At 45.2% G+C, this 16,558-nt stretch overlaps 2 protein-coding genes across 2 annotated transcripts; both read left to right on the forward strand.

Moving 5' to 3' along the window:
- Window positions 1-548: 548 nt before the first annotated feature.
- On the forward strand, window positions 549-2,163 carry LOC103590176 (mast cell protease 4-like). The gene is given in 4 exon segments (XM_008572359.1): window positions 549-600; window positions 1,174-1,324; window positions 1,527-1,670; window positions 1,890-2,163. Coding segments are annotated over 4 exon segments (621 nt in total).
- Window positions 2,164-9,257: 7,094 nt separating this feature from the next.
- On the forward strand, window positions 9,258-12,611 carry LOC103590135 (chymase-like). Its single transcript, XM_008572290.1, has 5 exons — window positions 9,258-9,324; window positions 10,500-10,650; window positions 11,423-11,558; window positions 11,779-12,033; window positions 12,424-12,611. Exons 1-5 carry the CDS (start codon window positions 9,270-9,272, stop codon window positions 12,565-12,567), a joined length of 741 nt encoding a protein of 246 aa, XP_008570512.1. The 5' UTR covers window positions 9,258-9,269; the 3' UTR covers window positions 12,568-12,611.
- The last annotated feature ends 3,947 nt before the right edge of the window (window positions 12,612-16,558 follow it).

Genomic DNA, 16,558 nt, shown 5'->3' on the forward strand with positions numbered 1-16,558 from the left:
GTTGTAACAGCAGGGTTGAATAGCTACCACAGTGACAGGCCCTCAAAGCTGAAAATACTTACTTACAGAAAAAGTTTGCTGATCCCTGTTCTAGATTCCCACAGCCTCTAAAACTCCCCCCATATTGCTATGGCTGCTTTTGTGTTGTAACAGCAGGGTTGAATAGCTACCACAGTGACAGGCCCTCAAAGCTGAAAATACTTACAGAAAAAGTTTGCTGATCCCTGTTCTAGATTCCCACAGCCTCTAAAACTCCCCCCTCCATTTGTGTTATTATTCTACTTCTAGAGAGCTGCTTTGGATGAAAAAAGTACATGCCCCATCTAGGACTCTTGGGATCAGACCGCAGCGTCAGTCAGCACAGCACAGAGTAGAATCACGAGAACTTCTGATGAGGAAGATAATCAGGCCAAAGTGAAAAACAAAGCATGACTAGGAGGCTTATGTGGTTTCCAGCCGTCCCCTTTCTTTTACTTCTAAGGTTATACAAGCAGGGCCTGGGGAAAGAGGTGGCAGAGAAGCTTACCACGGGCAGCATCTCTGAAAAAATGCAGGCCCTACTCTTGTTGGTCTTTCTCTTGCCTCCTGAAGCTGGAGCTGGTGAGTGTGGGGTGTAACTTTTTATCCTCTGGATCCTCAGCTCCGGTTCCAAACTAGTTGACCTGGGTCAGAGAAGACCCTGAAATGAGGCTGCAGGATCCATTTGCAAGTGTCGTGGGGGAATTCTCTACCTGGAAGAGTTATACTCTCTCCTGCAGTTGATGACAGTTTCCTAGGGACAGGAAGTTGGGTGCAGAAAGAGGCAGAAAACTGTTTTGGAAGTTCCCCTTAACCTGTTTTCCTGAAACTACCCATGATTCTGATTCATGGCCCTTTTCTGGCCTTGCTCTTGTGTTGAGAAGGTCAGGAGGAAAACATGAAGAAATGTCTACATGAAATGACAACTCAAAATCAAGACTGGCCATTGTGTTCTGAGAAGGAAGATGAGGACTGACAGGGTAGATTGGGGTAGGAAAAGCAAAAAAAAGAGACATGCACGGAGGGGCCGAGCTACGTAAGGAGAGAGGACGAGGCTCAGGTCGAGGCCCTGAGCCTTAACCCCATCTTCTTCATGTGGTGCTCTGTTGGGAGGATCTGTAGGCCCACGCTGGGGACCTGAGGTTCTTGTTTCAGGGGAGATTATCAGCAGCATTGAGTCCAAGCCACACTCTTGCCCCTACGTGGCCCATCTGGAAATCATCACTAACAAAGGTTATGTTGACAACTGTGGTGGGTTTCTCATAAGTCAAGAATTTGTAATGACAGCTGCTCATTGCCAAGGAAGGTGAGGAAATTTTGACTGGTTCTCTCTTCACGTGAGGAACTGTAGGAACCAGAGTTCCTACACAACTTTATAGTGACCCAGGAGAGGTTCTCCTGCCTGCTCATCTCTGATGGCCAGCCATGTATATTGGGAGGAACTGGGTCATTTCATTTGTCATCTCCAGACTGGCACATTTTCCTGCCTCTCTTTTCCCTCTCAACAGGCACATTACTGTCACTGTTGGAGCTCATAACATGAAACAGGAAGAACCCACATGGCAGTAGCTGGAAGTCACAGAACAATTCATTCACCCGAATTACAACTTCTTTACCAATCTCAGTGACATCATGTTACTGAAGGTGCAATTATCTTTCTTGCACTTTCAGCTCCCCCTTCCTGGCCTGTGCCTTTCTCATTCCCTCTCTTCCACCCCATCTCCTCAGGTTCTGCCCTCCCACTCCATGTCATCACCACCCCATTGGGGAGAAACTCCTGGCCCTACCCCAGGGAGCCGCTGCCACATCACAGCCCCCACCTTCCCTGGGATTGTCATTCATCTACTCTCCCTCCCCTCACATCTATAAACAAGAACCAAGCTGACCCCTGCTATGGGGACAGTTCCCCTGCCCACCTGGTCTACCATCATTCACCCTGGGAGAATGTGCCAGGCAGCTGGCTGGGGCAGTACAGGCGTAACAGAGCCAGAGTCTGATACTCTGAGAGAGGTGAAGCTGAGACTCATGGAGGCCTGCAGCCACTTTCCGTTTTATCATCCTAAATTCCAAATCTGTGTGGGCAATCCCAGGAAGAGAAGATCAGCATACAAGGTGACCAGACACCTACACTTTCTCACCACATAGTGAGACAGTATCCTCCTGGGAGGGGGTGGCATCAAGAAGTCACCTAAGACAGGGAGTGGTGTCTGTATTCATGTGTTTCTAGCACTGCGGGGACTGGAATCCTCCTTCTGGATTTCATCTTCCCATACCCAGGTCCTGCCTCTGACCTTCCCATTCAGTCTGCCACACAGAGCTCTAGGAAAAGAAGGGAGAAGGTGGAGGGAGACAGGACCTAGAGTTGTCGGCCTTTGCCAGAGAGAAAAAAGACACTAAACCCCTAACGTGTGACTCCATGAAGAGCCAGGATTCCTGGCCCGACTCCACGTACCTCGGGGCTAGCCGGCGTACTGATAGAACTAGGATGAGGTGACAGTAGGGAGGGATGATTTTTTTTTTCCTAAGTCTTGTTTTAAATTTGTATGATTAGATAAGAGTTTTAAAATGTGAAATACAAAGAGCAGAGACACTGTGTGCATGTTTTCTTGGGAGACCAGAACACACACTGAGTTGTAGCCAAGGCCCCAGCCACTCTTTACCCCAGACCCTAAGGACAGCACACACACAGGGTGGCCCTTCTTCCCAGGAAGCTGGGCAATAGGATGTGTGGAGAGAGTGCGCAGCCTGCCCTGCCAGCCTGGCCCACGAGAAGTAGCAGGGCCAGTGGAGATTTGCTAGGAGCTGGGCTGACTCCACAGGCTGAACTGGAATACAAGAGCTTTCCACATGGCTACCACTGCATCACACGGACCCCTGACATGGAAAGAGCAGTTGGTGGCCCAGCCACCACAAAAATGATAAGATCATCGTCATCATCACTACAGGATTAAGTCGAGATGTAGAGGATGGGGCCCCAGGAGTGGGCCTGCCTGACAGGCACCAAGAGTGATAAGAGAGTCACAGCACCACAAGGGCAGCAGGAAATACCATCCAGAGGAGAGGGCTTTTTCCAGACTAGTTGGAAGAGGGCCTCTGGACAGCTGAGGGCAGCACACAGAGACATGCAAAAGAACCAGTTCCTCCTGGGTCTTCACGGTTGCTAGGACCCAGGCCAAAAAGCCCAACAGGAAAATATGTGCTTCTCTACCTCACCCCAATGGAAGAGGGCCTCTGGACAGCTGAGGGCAGCACACAGAGACATGCAAAAGAACCAGTTCCTCCTGGGTCTTCACAGTTGCTAGGACCCAGGCCAAAAAGCCCAACAGGAAAATATGTGCTTCTCTACCTCCCCCCAATGTCAGCCCCCCCCCCAGGAACCTGGGGATTGTCTCTTCTGCATCCCAGTAACCCTGACAACTTCTACCGTAACAGAGGCATGGCTTAGCATGTGTAGGCACTGAAGGAATTATTATGAGTTGTACTGTGTCCCCCCCAACAAAAAATATTGAAGTTAAATAGTTGAAGTCTCAACTCCCATTGCCTTAGAATGTGACCTTATTTAGAAAGAGCACAGTTGCAAATGTAATTAGTTAACATGAGGTCATACTGGAGTAGGGTGGACCCTTAGTCCAACATGACGGGTGCCCTGATAAGAAGGGAGAGAGAGACACACAGGGAGAGGGTAATGTGAAAATTGGGGCAAAGCCTAAATGACACATCTACAAGCCAACGAATGCCAAGGATTGCCAGCTGTCACCAGAAGCTAGGAGAGAGGCATGGGACAGATCCTTCCTCACAGCCCTCACAGGGAGCCAGCCCTGCTGACGCCTTGATTTTAGACTGTGAACTGTGAGAGAATAAATTCTGTTATTTTAAGCCACCTGTTGTAGTACTTTCTTACAGCAGCCCTAGGAAACTAACATAGGAGTTAAAGCAGAATGTTAGAAAGTTAAGATTTTCTCAAAAAGTACCTATTTATTCTAATAAATATTTTATACTCGGTAGGCTTTAAATTCATAAATGCTTTGCCATTCAAACATATCAAGAAAAGAGTCTGTGGTGAGGTGGGTAAAGAGATTGTTAAAACCACATTTACGGAGTGTAGCTCTAGCCTGCCTCGGAAAACTTTTTTTTAATATAGTGATTAGACTAACAGGCCCAGCGCTTTACTCACGCCTCATGCTCACAGTCTGCTGCTCCCAGCTCCTGAGCCCAGCCCTCTGGCTGCTCCATGTCTATGGCCTCTCCCTGCAAGAAGCTGCCGCCAGGGCCAGGACCAGGGGAGGCACTTGGGGGACAAAATGTAAGGAGAAAGTCCTGTAGGGAGACATGTGCATGACTCAAAGTGAGCGCCTCCTGCAGCCGTGTGCCCACGGTGCCTCTCCTGCCTTGCCCCAGTCCCAGCCCTGACTGGCACACTTGTGAGCACTCACGGCTTGTGTCTGCCCTCTACTTGGCCTTTAGATAGTTCAAACTAATTTTTACTCAAAGCCACCATCATAAAAGACACTGCTGTTCCTCAACACCCAGGTAAGAGCCAAGCAAACCTACAAGTGAAGGAAAACTTTGGTCCAAAGGGAACACATTTACAAAAATCTGGAGATGAGTGAAGGTGATAACTGTTCTGTGGACTTACAATTCACCCAGGGACTTCCAGTGTTAAGATGAGCCATACCTCTGCCCTTATAGGTGCACATCTCAACAGGTCAGAGCCATATCCGTGAAGCAATTTGTTTATTCCAAGGCCATTCAAAAATTCAAGGGAAAGTACTAACTTTTTTGAGTTTCCACTTACTACTTTACATACAATGCCTCATTTAATTCTCATGACACTATATGCAAAAGAAAAAAATGAACCTCGCCCTAAATCTTGAGTATACAAAAATTAACTCAAAATGAATCACAGGCCTAAAACTAAAACTATGAAATTTTCAGGGGAAAAAAAAATGAGAGAATATCTTTGTGACCTAGAATTAGGCAAAGAGTTCTCAGAAATGGAAAGAACTATACAGTCATTTATCTGGAATAACAAAAGACCACGAATAGCCAAAGCAACGCTGAGCAAAAAAAATAAAGCTGGAGGTATTACTCTACCTGACTTTAAACTATACTACAAAGCTATAATAACCAAAACAGCATGGTACTGGTATAAAAACAGAGACTCTGATCAATGGAATAGAATAGAGCACCCAGAAATCAACCCACACACTTACTGCCATTTGATCTTCGACAAAGGCACCAAGCCTATTCACTGGGGTCGGGACTCCCTCTTCAGCAAAGGGTGCTGGGATAACTGGATATCCATATGCAGGAGATTGAAACTAGACCCATACCTCTCACCATATACTAAAATCAACTCAAAATGGATCAAGGATTTAAATATACACCCCGGAAAACCGGGGGGTGGGGGGAGAGGAAGATATAACAACTACAATTTTTTTTGAAGTTCTTACAACAAGCAAATGGAGAGGACACACTTGGGCGGGAGTGGGGAGAGGGAGGAGGGAGGGAGGTTTCGGTGATGGGACATAATAATCAACTACATTGTATATTGACAAAATAAAAATAATAAAAAAAATAAATAAATAAAAAATAAAAAAAATAAATAAATTCTTCAATTCCAACATTTCTGTTTGATTTTTTTAAATGACATCAATCTCTTTCTTGAATTACTCATTCAGAGCATAAATTGTTTCTCTGATCTCTTTGAATTGTTTGCCTGTATTCTCTTGTATCTCAGTGGATTTCCTTAAGATGATTAACTTGAATTCCTTTTCTGGCAAATCAGCAGTTTCCAATTCTTTGGGATCAGTTCTGAAGCATTATTGTGTTTCTTTGGTGGTTTCCTGTTTCCTGTTTCACTGCATTGATATCTATGTATCTGGTGGTATAGTCATCTCTTTGAGTTTTGTAGAACAGTTTACATGGGGAAAGACTTTCACATGCAAATGCATCCTAGGGTGTCAATCGGGAGCTGATCTGCCAGGGGTGGGGCTAATGACCCACTTCTTGTGCACTGAGCAAGGCCAGAAAGTGGGCCTTCTGAGAAAGAGAGGTTGGCCAGCTGCTTCTCAGGTGGTGGGTGAGGCCTCAAGGTACGCTGCAGAGAGGAGAGATGGCTAGCTGCTTCTCAGGCAATGGATGAGGTCGGGAAGTGGGCTTTCCAGGAGGGAGCCTAACCAACTCCTTCCTGGGTGGTAAGTGAGGCCTCAAGGTGGGGCTGCAGAGAAGTGTCTCTGCCAGCAGCTTCTAGATGGTTGATGAGGTCAGGAAGGGGTCCTGATTAGAGGGGATCTGACCAGCTGTTTCTCAAGTGGTAGGCAAGACTGCTAGGCAGACATTTAGAGAGTGGGCCCAGTCAGCCACTTCACACAAAGTGGGCAAGACCTTGAGGCAGGGCTTCAGAAATGTGGCCCATCTATTAGCTCCTTGAGTGCTGGGCAAGGTTGGAAAGCTGATCTGCAGAGAGGGGGACCAGCCAGCCACCTCTTGGGCAGTGGATGAGGCCTCTAGGAGGGGCTTCAGAGAGGGGGGCCAGCCAGCAGCTTCTTGGGTAGTGGGTTAAGTTGAGAAGCAGACCTGATGAAAGGAGGCCTGGTTGCCACTTCTTGAGTGGGGCCAGTAGGCAGGCCTGTAGTGAGGGGACCCAGCTAGCTCTTTTAGATTAAATTTTATACCTGTTCATTAGATTGACAGAGTCTAGATCACATGACTGGGCCCTAAATACAAGAGAAGCTGGGAAAGGAAGTTTGCAGCTTCCACCTTAAGAAGGTAAGAATCATAATTGGGCATTCTCAATTTGAAGAATTGGAACACAGGAAGAGTAACATAGGAAGAGTATTCAAAAGACACCAAGGAGTCGCATATATAGCATATACCTACCATCACTTGGTTGCCCAACAACAACACGCACACTTTTTCCATACTTAAACTTTCTAAAACCAAAAATTCTCCCATTGGACATAATTCTCACTACTTTTTATACAAAGGAAAATGAAGCTTGACTCCCCAGAACTAAAATAACCAATCTCTTCAGTTACTGCTTTTAATTCCAAGTTCAAGATCTCCAGGTGATATTCATTCCACCTCTACTTTAGTCACACTTCCAACCTGATATTCTGTAGACTCCCAACTTGATAACATTAGAATAAACTTCAAAGTACACTACCAACTTACTATATATAAAATAGCAGATGGATAGCAGAAGAGAGAGAAAAAGGAAATCTGTTAAAAAACACAAATACACACATGACGGAGTAAGGAAGAAAATATAGGCAGATAGTATAGTCCTCATTTCTGAATTTGGCTGAACCTATTCCATTCCCTCATCTTCAGACAGGAAGGTGAAACAAAACTTGAGTCCTGGTGGATCTGAACCTTGAGGCTGTGGAGCTTTCACACTAGCCCTGGACTAACTACCTCACAATTTCTTATCACATGAGAGCAAAACAGAAACCCTTCATTTGTTTAAGCTTCTGCCTTTTGGTCTAACTGATGCAGAGCCACAGGACACAACTTCTCCAGCTCCAGATCCTCCTCTCTTCTGCTGATTGTGGCATGCCCAGGGTAAGGTTGCCAGCTTTAGCAAATAAAAATACAGAACTCCTGGTTAATTTTGAATTTCAGGAAAACAACAATTTCTTTACTATAAGTATGTCTCATTCAATATCTGGAACATAATTATACTGAAAAATGATTTGTTGTTCATCTGAAACACAAATTTAACTGGGAATTTTGTATTTTATCTGGTAACCAGACCAGAGTGAAGAAAGTAGGTCAAAGACTCCTAAGATGCCCAGATATGAGAAGACATTAGGAAGGTGTGTAAACGTCTTATTCTAGAGAATGTCAAAACTGTGATTGGGGCTTAGGAAATTATGCCAAGGGCAACAGAAAACCCAGCCCATATGTGCTAAAAAATGGATCACCCAGTCACAAGCCTAAGCTGAGACGAAGGACAGAGTGGATGATTTGGGAAAGGTATTTATCCCCTGTGTGTCCCCATCTCTGATATGTACTTAAAACTCAGTTCTGATAGCTATGAGTTGTATGATCTTGGTCATGTTAATGTGTCTGAGTCTCAGTTCCACATGTGTAAAGTGATAGTTATGGTACTTCCCGAGGTTATTGTGGGGGGAAAACAAGCAAAACCTTAGATACTAACACCTGTGTATATTCTACTTCAGCAAAACCAAGCTTAATTTCTAATGTGACAGTAGGAAGCCCCAGCCCCTGGAGAAAGTTTTCCTCCTCCTACATCTATACTTCCCCTCCCCATCGGTGGGACTCTATTCCTCTACTTCTCTTTGGTGGTCAAACAGAAAGGGCCCTTGATTTGGAATTAGGAAAATCTAATTCTGAACCATAAGCCTTGGTAGCTGGGTCAATAAAACTGAGATAATAATACCCCTTTACAGGGTTGCTGTGAAAGTAATAATGTATCTGAGAGTCGTAACAATAAATGATATGCATATGGTCTTAGAAAGTGCTAAGTCCAGTCCTGCTTGCTCTTGTGATGATGTGTATAAAGTCCTATCCTAGAGTCTGTTCCCTTCCCCCATCTATTCTCCTTAGATTTTTCTCTTCCTCTGCCAATGAACATTTGGTTCAGAAGAAGAGAGAGACCCAGATCAATGTTTTTCAAGTTGAAGGTAATCATGCTTTAAGTGGGGTGCTGTTCAAGTTTTAACATGTATTGGAATAGAATGGAAGAGAATGGAGTGGAAACTAATAGAACTGTACATAATCAGAATAAATATTTTTTCCTGAGACTTTTGATTCACTTGTGTGTGTGCATGTGTGTTTGTGCATATGTACTCACACATACATGTGTACATGCATTGGGTCTTTTTACAAAATGCATTTTCTACTGTGGGCCATAGCCATAAAAGTACACATGTTTCTGAATGCCCAATGTGAAGATCTTCCCCAGCTCTGCAACAAGCTGCCCTAACTGGGAAAGATGTGATCCTTCCAGTTCCCACCTCCTACCCCAGATAAGGCAACATGGTTAAGGGTTCATTCCAGGAGCCAGGACTTGGGAGTTCAGGCTCAGCTTCTCCTCTACAAAACAGAGGGCGATTCCATTGGAACTTCTGATCAGAAATACAGCCCAGTTAGAATGAGAAAGAAAGCGTGACTACCCAGTTCCTGTGGTTACCAGCGCTGCCCCTCCTTTGCCTGCTGAGAGTTATAAAACTCAAGCCTGAAAAATAAAGCTGGCACCTGCCATGGGCAGCCTCTCTGAGAAGATGCATCTTTCTCTCTCCATGCTGCTCTTTCTCTTATGCTCCAGAGCTGATGCCGGTGAGTATCAGGCCCTTCCTTCTGTAATCTGCAGGATCAGTTCCTAAAATAAAGATGTTTAGTCTGGGGCCGTCCCCATGGCTCACTCGGGAGAGTGCAGCGCTGGGAGGGCAGCGGCACTTCTGCTGCGGGTTCAGATCCTCTATAGGGATGGCTGGTGCGCTCACTGGCTGAGCGTGGTGCGGATTCTGTAATCTGCAGGATCAGTTCCTAAAATAAAGATGTTTAGTCTGGGGCCGTCCCCATGGCTCACTCGGGAGAGTGCAGTGCTGGGAGGGCAGCGGCACTCCCGCTGCGGGTTCAGATCCTCTATAGGGATGGCTGGTGCGCTCACTGGCTGAGCGTGGTGCGGACGACACCAAGCCAAGGGTTGCGATCCCCTTACCGGTCACAAAAAAGAAAAAGAAAAAAAAAAAAAGATGTTTAGTCTGAATGTAGCTGGCTTAAACAGGATCCCAGGGTCTCTCTTCAAGAGTTCAAATGAAGTCTCCACTTGGGATGTGCCCACCCATTCTTGGCAGCCTTTGGTTAGTTCCCAGGAACAAGGAATCCTACATTGATTGGGGAAAAGCCCAGAGCAAGTGGGAGGAAGAGGAGCATCCCCAGGAAAACGTACATGTTCTCTTAATCTTCTGAGCTTCGGGGCTACACAGATTTGGTTATTATGAGACATCGCTCATGGGCTGTGGCGAAAGCCAAGACAGGAACCTGAACAGCTTGTCCTACACAGAGACAGAGGAGGATTGGGCCAGGGGCAGAGTGGGAGTGGGGAAAATCTGAGGTGGAAAATGTCTGAATGGCATCTCGGGCAGGGTTAGCTGTTGTGCCTGGAGGAAAGAATGAGTCGTTATGTAGGAAGCTGGGTGGGGAAAGCAAATACAAGAGACAGGTGAGGTAAGCTGGGCAGGATACAGGGTAAGAGATGCAAGGGGAGCCTCTCTCAACTTTAACCCAATTTCTACCTTCCCTGAAGAGAGTATCAATGTCTGTATTCAAGCCCTGGGTTTCTCTGTTCCAGGAGAGATCATCGGGGGCACAGAGTGCAAGCCACACTCCCGCCCCTACATGCAGGGTAAGAGATGCAAGGGGAGCCTCTCTCAACTTTAACCCAATTTCTACCTTCTCTGAAGAGAGTATCAATGTCTGTATTCAAGCCCTGGGGTTCTCTGTTCCAGGAGAGATCATCGGGGGCACAGAGTGCAAGCCACACTCCCGCCCCTACATGGCCTACCTGGTAATTCTCACTTCTCAGAACCACCAGAAGAATTGTGGTGGTTTCCTAATAAGACGGAACTTTGTGCTGACAGCCGCTCACTGTTCAGGAAGGTGAGACAACAGGGACTTCTTTATCTCCAGGTGGAAGATAAACAACCAGGATAGCAACCAGGGATATACCTGCAGTAGGGCCTGAAGCGGACACCCTGGGCCCGGGTGAACTTTCAGCAGAGGGAGGACTTGGGCTTAAAGAAATTTAGTGCCATAATTGAATAAATGCTCTGAGCCTCAGTCACTGTGAGCTCAGCTCCACTGCAGAGGACAAGGAGGCTCCATCCAAGGTCTGTCCTCCAGAGGTAGCTCCCCTTGCTCCCACCCCAACACACAAGACACCTGCCTCACTTTTCAGGGCCCCGCCCAGTTCTGGGCCACTTCCTCTATGTCCCTTTTCAAGAACACTGGCCTTTAATTCTCAGGATCCTGAGCCCATCCTTTTCATGGGAGGCAGAGAACAGGGTCCACATGAGACCCTACCACATCACGCTTTCCCGTGTTACCTCTTGCTCTGAGGGCTGGCCCTCATATAGGGCTCCCTGAAGAGGAAGAGCTAATCCTGTCCCCCGGGTCTTCCATGGCCTGCTCATTCCCCAGCAATTCTGGGGAGTGGTGGGGAAGTCCTGGAGATTGTGTCTGTTCTTTGAGAAAACTGTTACCTGAGTAAAACCTGAGCCCCCAAATGCCACAAGTGGCCCAAGAAAAGGGGGAATGGGAGTCCAGTGGCTCAGTGAGAGACTCCAGTTCCCTTTTCTCAAAACGGTCACATATCAGGAGAAAGCCCAAGCTGGCACTGCGTCTCCTTGCCCTTCTTCCTTCCTCACAACAGATCTATGACAGTCATCCTGGGAGCCCATAACATAAGTAAGAAAGAAGACACGTGGCAGAAGCTGAAGGTTGTAAAGCAATTCCCTCATCCAAAATATGGTTCTATTTTATTTCACCATGACATCATGTTACTAAAGGTGACAACATCTTTCTTCCCCTTTTCCTCTTCCTGTTCTCTTAGACTTCTCCTCCAGGTCCCCACTGTCCTGAAATTTCCCTGGTCTGCCTCTGGGCTATACCCCCTCCCAGCTCACCCCTTTGGACTTGGCTCTAATGTGAAGCAATTTGCTCTGTCCCTCCCTGATTGCTGCACCATAGCCCATTGCTAGCACTGACAGTCCCTCATTCTATTCACAGTTGAAGAAGAAAGCCAACCTGACCCTGGCCGTGGGGACACTCCCCCTCCCATCCCAATTCGACTTTGTTCCACCTGGAAGAATGTGCCGAGTAGCCGGCTGGGGAAAGACAGGTGTGATGGAGCCAGGCTCAGACACTCTGCAAGAGGTGAAGATGAGACTCATGGACCCCGAGGCCTGCAAACACTTCTCAACTTTTGACCACACTCTCCAGCTGTGTGTGGGCAATCCCAGGAAGACAAGATCTGCATTTAAGGTGATCCCCCAACTATGGTTCTTCTCCAAAAATCACTGTTCAGGGACCAGAATTCTCCAGGAAGGAGACGGGGGTCACAAGATTGTCAGCCAGGGTTTAGTACCACAGGACTAAAGAAACTGGAACTGTCCATCCTCCCATGGCCCAGGACAGTCTCTGGCCATCTATTCCAGTCTGCTGCACAGGGTACATGGGGTGACATGAACAAGGCAGGGTGGCTTCCCCAGAAAAGGAAGAAGGGGCATCAGACCCAGACCTTCTGCAGAGCCAGGGCTCCTGGGTCCGACCCCAGGTTTGGCTGTGCCTCCAAGCTAAGACCTGTGGGCAGGAACCAAGGACTTCCCCAGCTCACCTTTATGCTTACTCTCTCTTTTTCTCTCTCCCCCACAGGGAGACTCTGGGGGTCCTCTTCTGTGTGCTGGGGTGGCCCAGGGCATTGTCTCCTATGGACATCCTGACGCAAAGCCCCCTGGTGTCTTCACCCGAATCTCTCATTACCGGCCCTGGATCAACAAAATCCTGAAGGAGAACTAGCCCTGGAAGGGGTCTTTCACCAGACCTGAGCAGAGCAGGTTCTCCATGCTGCTTGCTCAGGCCTGCCTCTGGTTCCTGCTGAAGTCCTGCCACATCCCTGAAGATCTCCAGAAGGTTCCTGCACATTACAGAACTCTCAATAAACCTCCACAAAGACTAAGCTTCCAGACTTGAATGTGTTTCTTCTCTCTGCTGCTCTCTTCTCTCTGCATTTAGCAACCTGATTCCAGCCCAAGCACCTATTAGATGTGGATGCTGCATGTGTGCGTGTGTGTGTTAGAGAGAGAGAAACAGAGACAGACACAGACACAGACACAGAGACAAAGACAAAGAGGAAATAATAAAGAAAAAATAGACAAAGAAAGAAAGAAAGAAGAGAAAAGGTTTCCCTGGAGAAGCAGAATCCATATTTCCAGCTTAAGCAAGAAATTACACCAGATCCTTTTAATTATCAACCCTACACCAATTCTGATTTAACCTTAATAATATTCAGAATCACTAACAACATTATTTTCTTTGAGTTTTTATAAGTAATAGACTATTTTTATAGCAGTTTTTGGTTTACAGATAAATTGAGCAGAAAGTACAGGCCATTCACATCACATACACACACACACACACACACACACACACACTTTTTCTTTGTTATTAACACCTTACGTTACATTCGTTATAATTATGAACCAATACTGACACATTAACTAAATTTTTTTTTTTTTTGTCTTTTTCCGTGTCCGGCCACGGATCGCAACCCTCAGTGTTGCCCCCGCACCGGACCGGGGACTGGCAACGGGATCGCAACCCTCGGTGTTGCCCCCGCGCCTCGCTCAGCCAGCGAGCGGGAACCGGTCTGTATGTGGGATCCGAACCCTCGGGCAGGAGCGCCGCTGCGCTTCCCAAGCGGCGCACTATCCAGTGCGCCACCGGGCCGGCCCCCACATTAACTAAATTTTACATAAGGGTTCTTTCCTTGTGTTGTACAGTTCTGTGGTTTTGCCAAATGCACAATGTAATGTGTTCACCATTACAGAACCGTGCAGAATAGTTTCACTGCCCTAAAAATCCTTCATGCTCTGCCTATTTATCCCTCCCTCCATCCTTCCTCCCCAGAAATGCTGGCAATCACTGATCTTTTTTATTTTCATTACCTCAAACATGTATCATTTCTTTATATTGGGAACATTGAAATTCTCTTTTCTAGCAATTGAAAGTGTGCAATAAATTAATGTTAATTATAGTCACCCTACTGTGCTGTAGAACGCTACACCTTCTTCCTCTTACCTAGCTGTAATTTTGTGTCCATCAACCAACATCTCACTGTCCCCCTCTGCCTACCCTCCTCAGCCTCTGGTAACCACCATTCTACTCTCTACTTCTACGCAATCAACTTTGTCAGCTTCCACATATGCGTGAGAACGTGCAGTATTTCTCTTTCTGTGCCTGGCTTCCTTCACTTAACATAATATCCTCCAAGCTCGTTCATGTTGCTGTGAATGACAGAATTTCTTTTTATGGCTGAATAGTATTCCACTGCATATACACTGTATTTTTTTATCCATTCATCTGCTGATGGACACTTAGGTTGATTCCACATCTTGGTTATTGTGAATAGAACTCAAAAAACATGGGAGTGCAAGTATCTCTTTGATATACTGATTTTCTTTCCCTTCTATAAATACCTAGTAATGGGATTGATTCCTGGGTCATATAGCAGTTCTATTTTTAGTTGTTTGAGGAACCTCCATACTGTCTTCCATAATGAGTGTACTAATTTACATTCCCACCAATAAGATAAAAGAGTTCTCCTTTCACTCCATCCTCACCAGCATTTGTTATTTTTCTTTTTTTTGATCACAGTCAGTCTAACTGGGGTGAGATGATATCTCATTGTGGTTTTGATTTGCATTTCCCTGATGATTAGTGATGGTGAGCATTTTGTCATGTACCTGTTCACCATTTGTTTGGGTTCTTTGGGGAAATATCTATTCAGGTTTCTTGCCCTATTTTATCACACTTTTTCTTTTTGCAGTTAAGTCCCTTCTATGTTCTGAATATTAATCTCTTGGTAGATATATAGCTTGCAAATATTTTCTCTCATTCTGCAGGCTGTCTTTTCACTCTCCTGATTTTTTTTTTTTTTTTTTTTTTTTTTTTTTTTTGGCCATGCAGAAGCTTTTTAGTTTGCTATAATCCCATTGGTCTATTTTTTGCTTTTGTTGCCTGTGTTTTTGAGGTTCTTTTCATAAAATTTTTGCCCAGACCAATGTCCTGAAGTGTTTCCCTATGTTTTTTCCAGTAGTTTCATACTTTGGGGCCTTACATTTAAGTCTCTAATCCATTTCGAGTTCATTTTTGTGTACAGCGAGATATAGGAGTCTAGTTTCATTCTTCTGCATATGGACATCCAGTTTTCCCAGCATCACTTATTGGAGTAACTGCCCTTTCCCCATTGAATATTCTTGGCACTTTTGTCAAATGTAAGTTGGTTGTAAATACATGGCTTTATTTCCAGTCTCTCTTTTCTGTTCCATTGGTCTATGAGTCTGTTTTTATGCCAATACCATGTTTTTGTTACTATCACTTTATAGTATATATATATATATTTTTTTTTTTTGTCTTTTTCCGTGTCCGGCAATGGATCGCAACCCTCAGTGTTGCCCCCGTACCGGACCGGGGACCGGCAACGGGATTGCAACCCTCAGTGTTGCTCCCACGCCTCGCTCAGCCAGTGAGCGCGAACCGGTCTGTATGTGGGATCCGAACCCTCGGGCAGGAGCGCCGCCGCGCTTCCTAAGCGGCGCACTTATCCAGTGCGCCACCGGGCCGGCCCTTTATAGTATATTTTGAAGCCAGTTAGTGTAATGTCTCCTGCTTTATTCTTTTTGCTCAGGATTGCTTTGGCTATTTGAGGTCTTTTATGGTTCCATACAAATTTTAGGATTGTTTTTTCTATTTCTGTAAAGAATGTCATTGGTATTTTGATAGGGGTTGCATTGAATCTGTAGATTGCTTTTGGCAGCATGGTCATTTTTATGATATTAATTCTTCTAATCCATGAACATGGGATGTCTTTCCTTTTCATTGAATCCTCTCCATTTTCTTTCATCAATGTTTTACAGCTTTCTTCAAAGAGGTCTTTCACTTCCTTGGATAAATTAATTTCTAGTTAATTTTTTGTAGCTATTATAAATGGGATTGCTCTCTTGATTTCTTTTTCAGTGTGCTTATTCATGTATAGAAATGCTACTGGGTTTTGTATGTTGATTTGATATCCTGCAACTTTAGTGAATTTGTTTATCAGTTCTAAGGTGCAGCTTTTAGTGTTTTCTATATATAAGATCATATTAGCAGCAAACAGGGAAAATTTGACTTCCTTCTTTTCAATTCAGATGCCATTTATTTCCTTCTCTTGCCTAATTGCTTTGTCTAGGACTTACAGTACTGTGTGAATAAGAATGAAGAAAACTTGTCTTCTGCCAGTTTTGAGAGGAAAATCTTTCATCTTTTCAGCCCTTCAGTATGATATTAGCTGTGGGTTTGTCATATATGGCCTTTATCGTGTTTCAGTACATTCCTTCCATACCTAGTTTGTTTTACCATGAAGGGATACTAAATTTTATCAAATACTTTTTCTCTATCAGTTGAGATGATCAGATGATTTTTGGCCTTCATTTTTTTTAATATGATGCATCATGTTTATTAATTTAGGTATGTTAAACCATCCTTGCATCCCTGGAACAAATCCCACTTCATCCTGGTGAATGATCTTTTCAATCTTAGATTCAGTTTGCTAGTATTTTGTTAAGAATTTTTGCATCTATGTTCACCAGGGATATTGGCCTATAGTTTTCCTTTTTGTTGTTGTGCCCTTGTCTGGTTTGGGTATCAGAGTAATGCTGGCCTCATAGAATGAGTTTGCAAGAATTTGCTTCCCTTTAATTTTCTGGAAGAGCTTGAGAAGGGTTGGTATGAATTCCTTTTTTAAATGTTT

Source organism: Galeopterus variegatus, unplaced genomic scaffold (assembly GCF_000696425.1).
Source record: "Galeopterus variegatus unplaced genomic scaffold, G_variegatus-3.0.2 Scaffold774, whole genome shotgun sequence".
Classification (NCBI taxonomy): domain Eukaryota; kingdom Metazoa; phylum Chordata; class Mammalia; order Dermoptera; family Cynocephalidae; genus Galeopterus; species Galeopterus variegatus.

What these genes read in the sequence shown, in the direction of transcription:
- LOC103590135 (XM_008572290.1), top strand. Translation starts at nt 9,270, where the DNA reads ATGCATCTTTCTCTCTCCATGCTGCTCTTTCTCTTATGCTCCAGAGCT. An exon ending in ATGACATCATGTTACTAAAG is followed by an intron (nt 11,559 to 11,778) that starts GTGACAACATCT and finishes TTCTATTCACAG; the next exon opens with TTGAAGAAGAAAGCCAACCT. An exon ending in AGACAAGATCTGCATTTAAG is followed by an intron (nt 12,034 to 12,423) that starts GTGATCCCCCAA and finishes TCTCCCCCACAG; the next exon opens with GGAGACTCTGGGGGTCCTCT.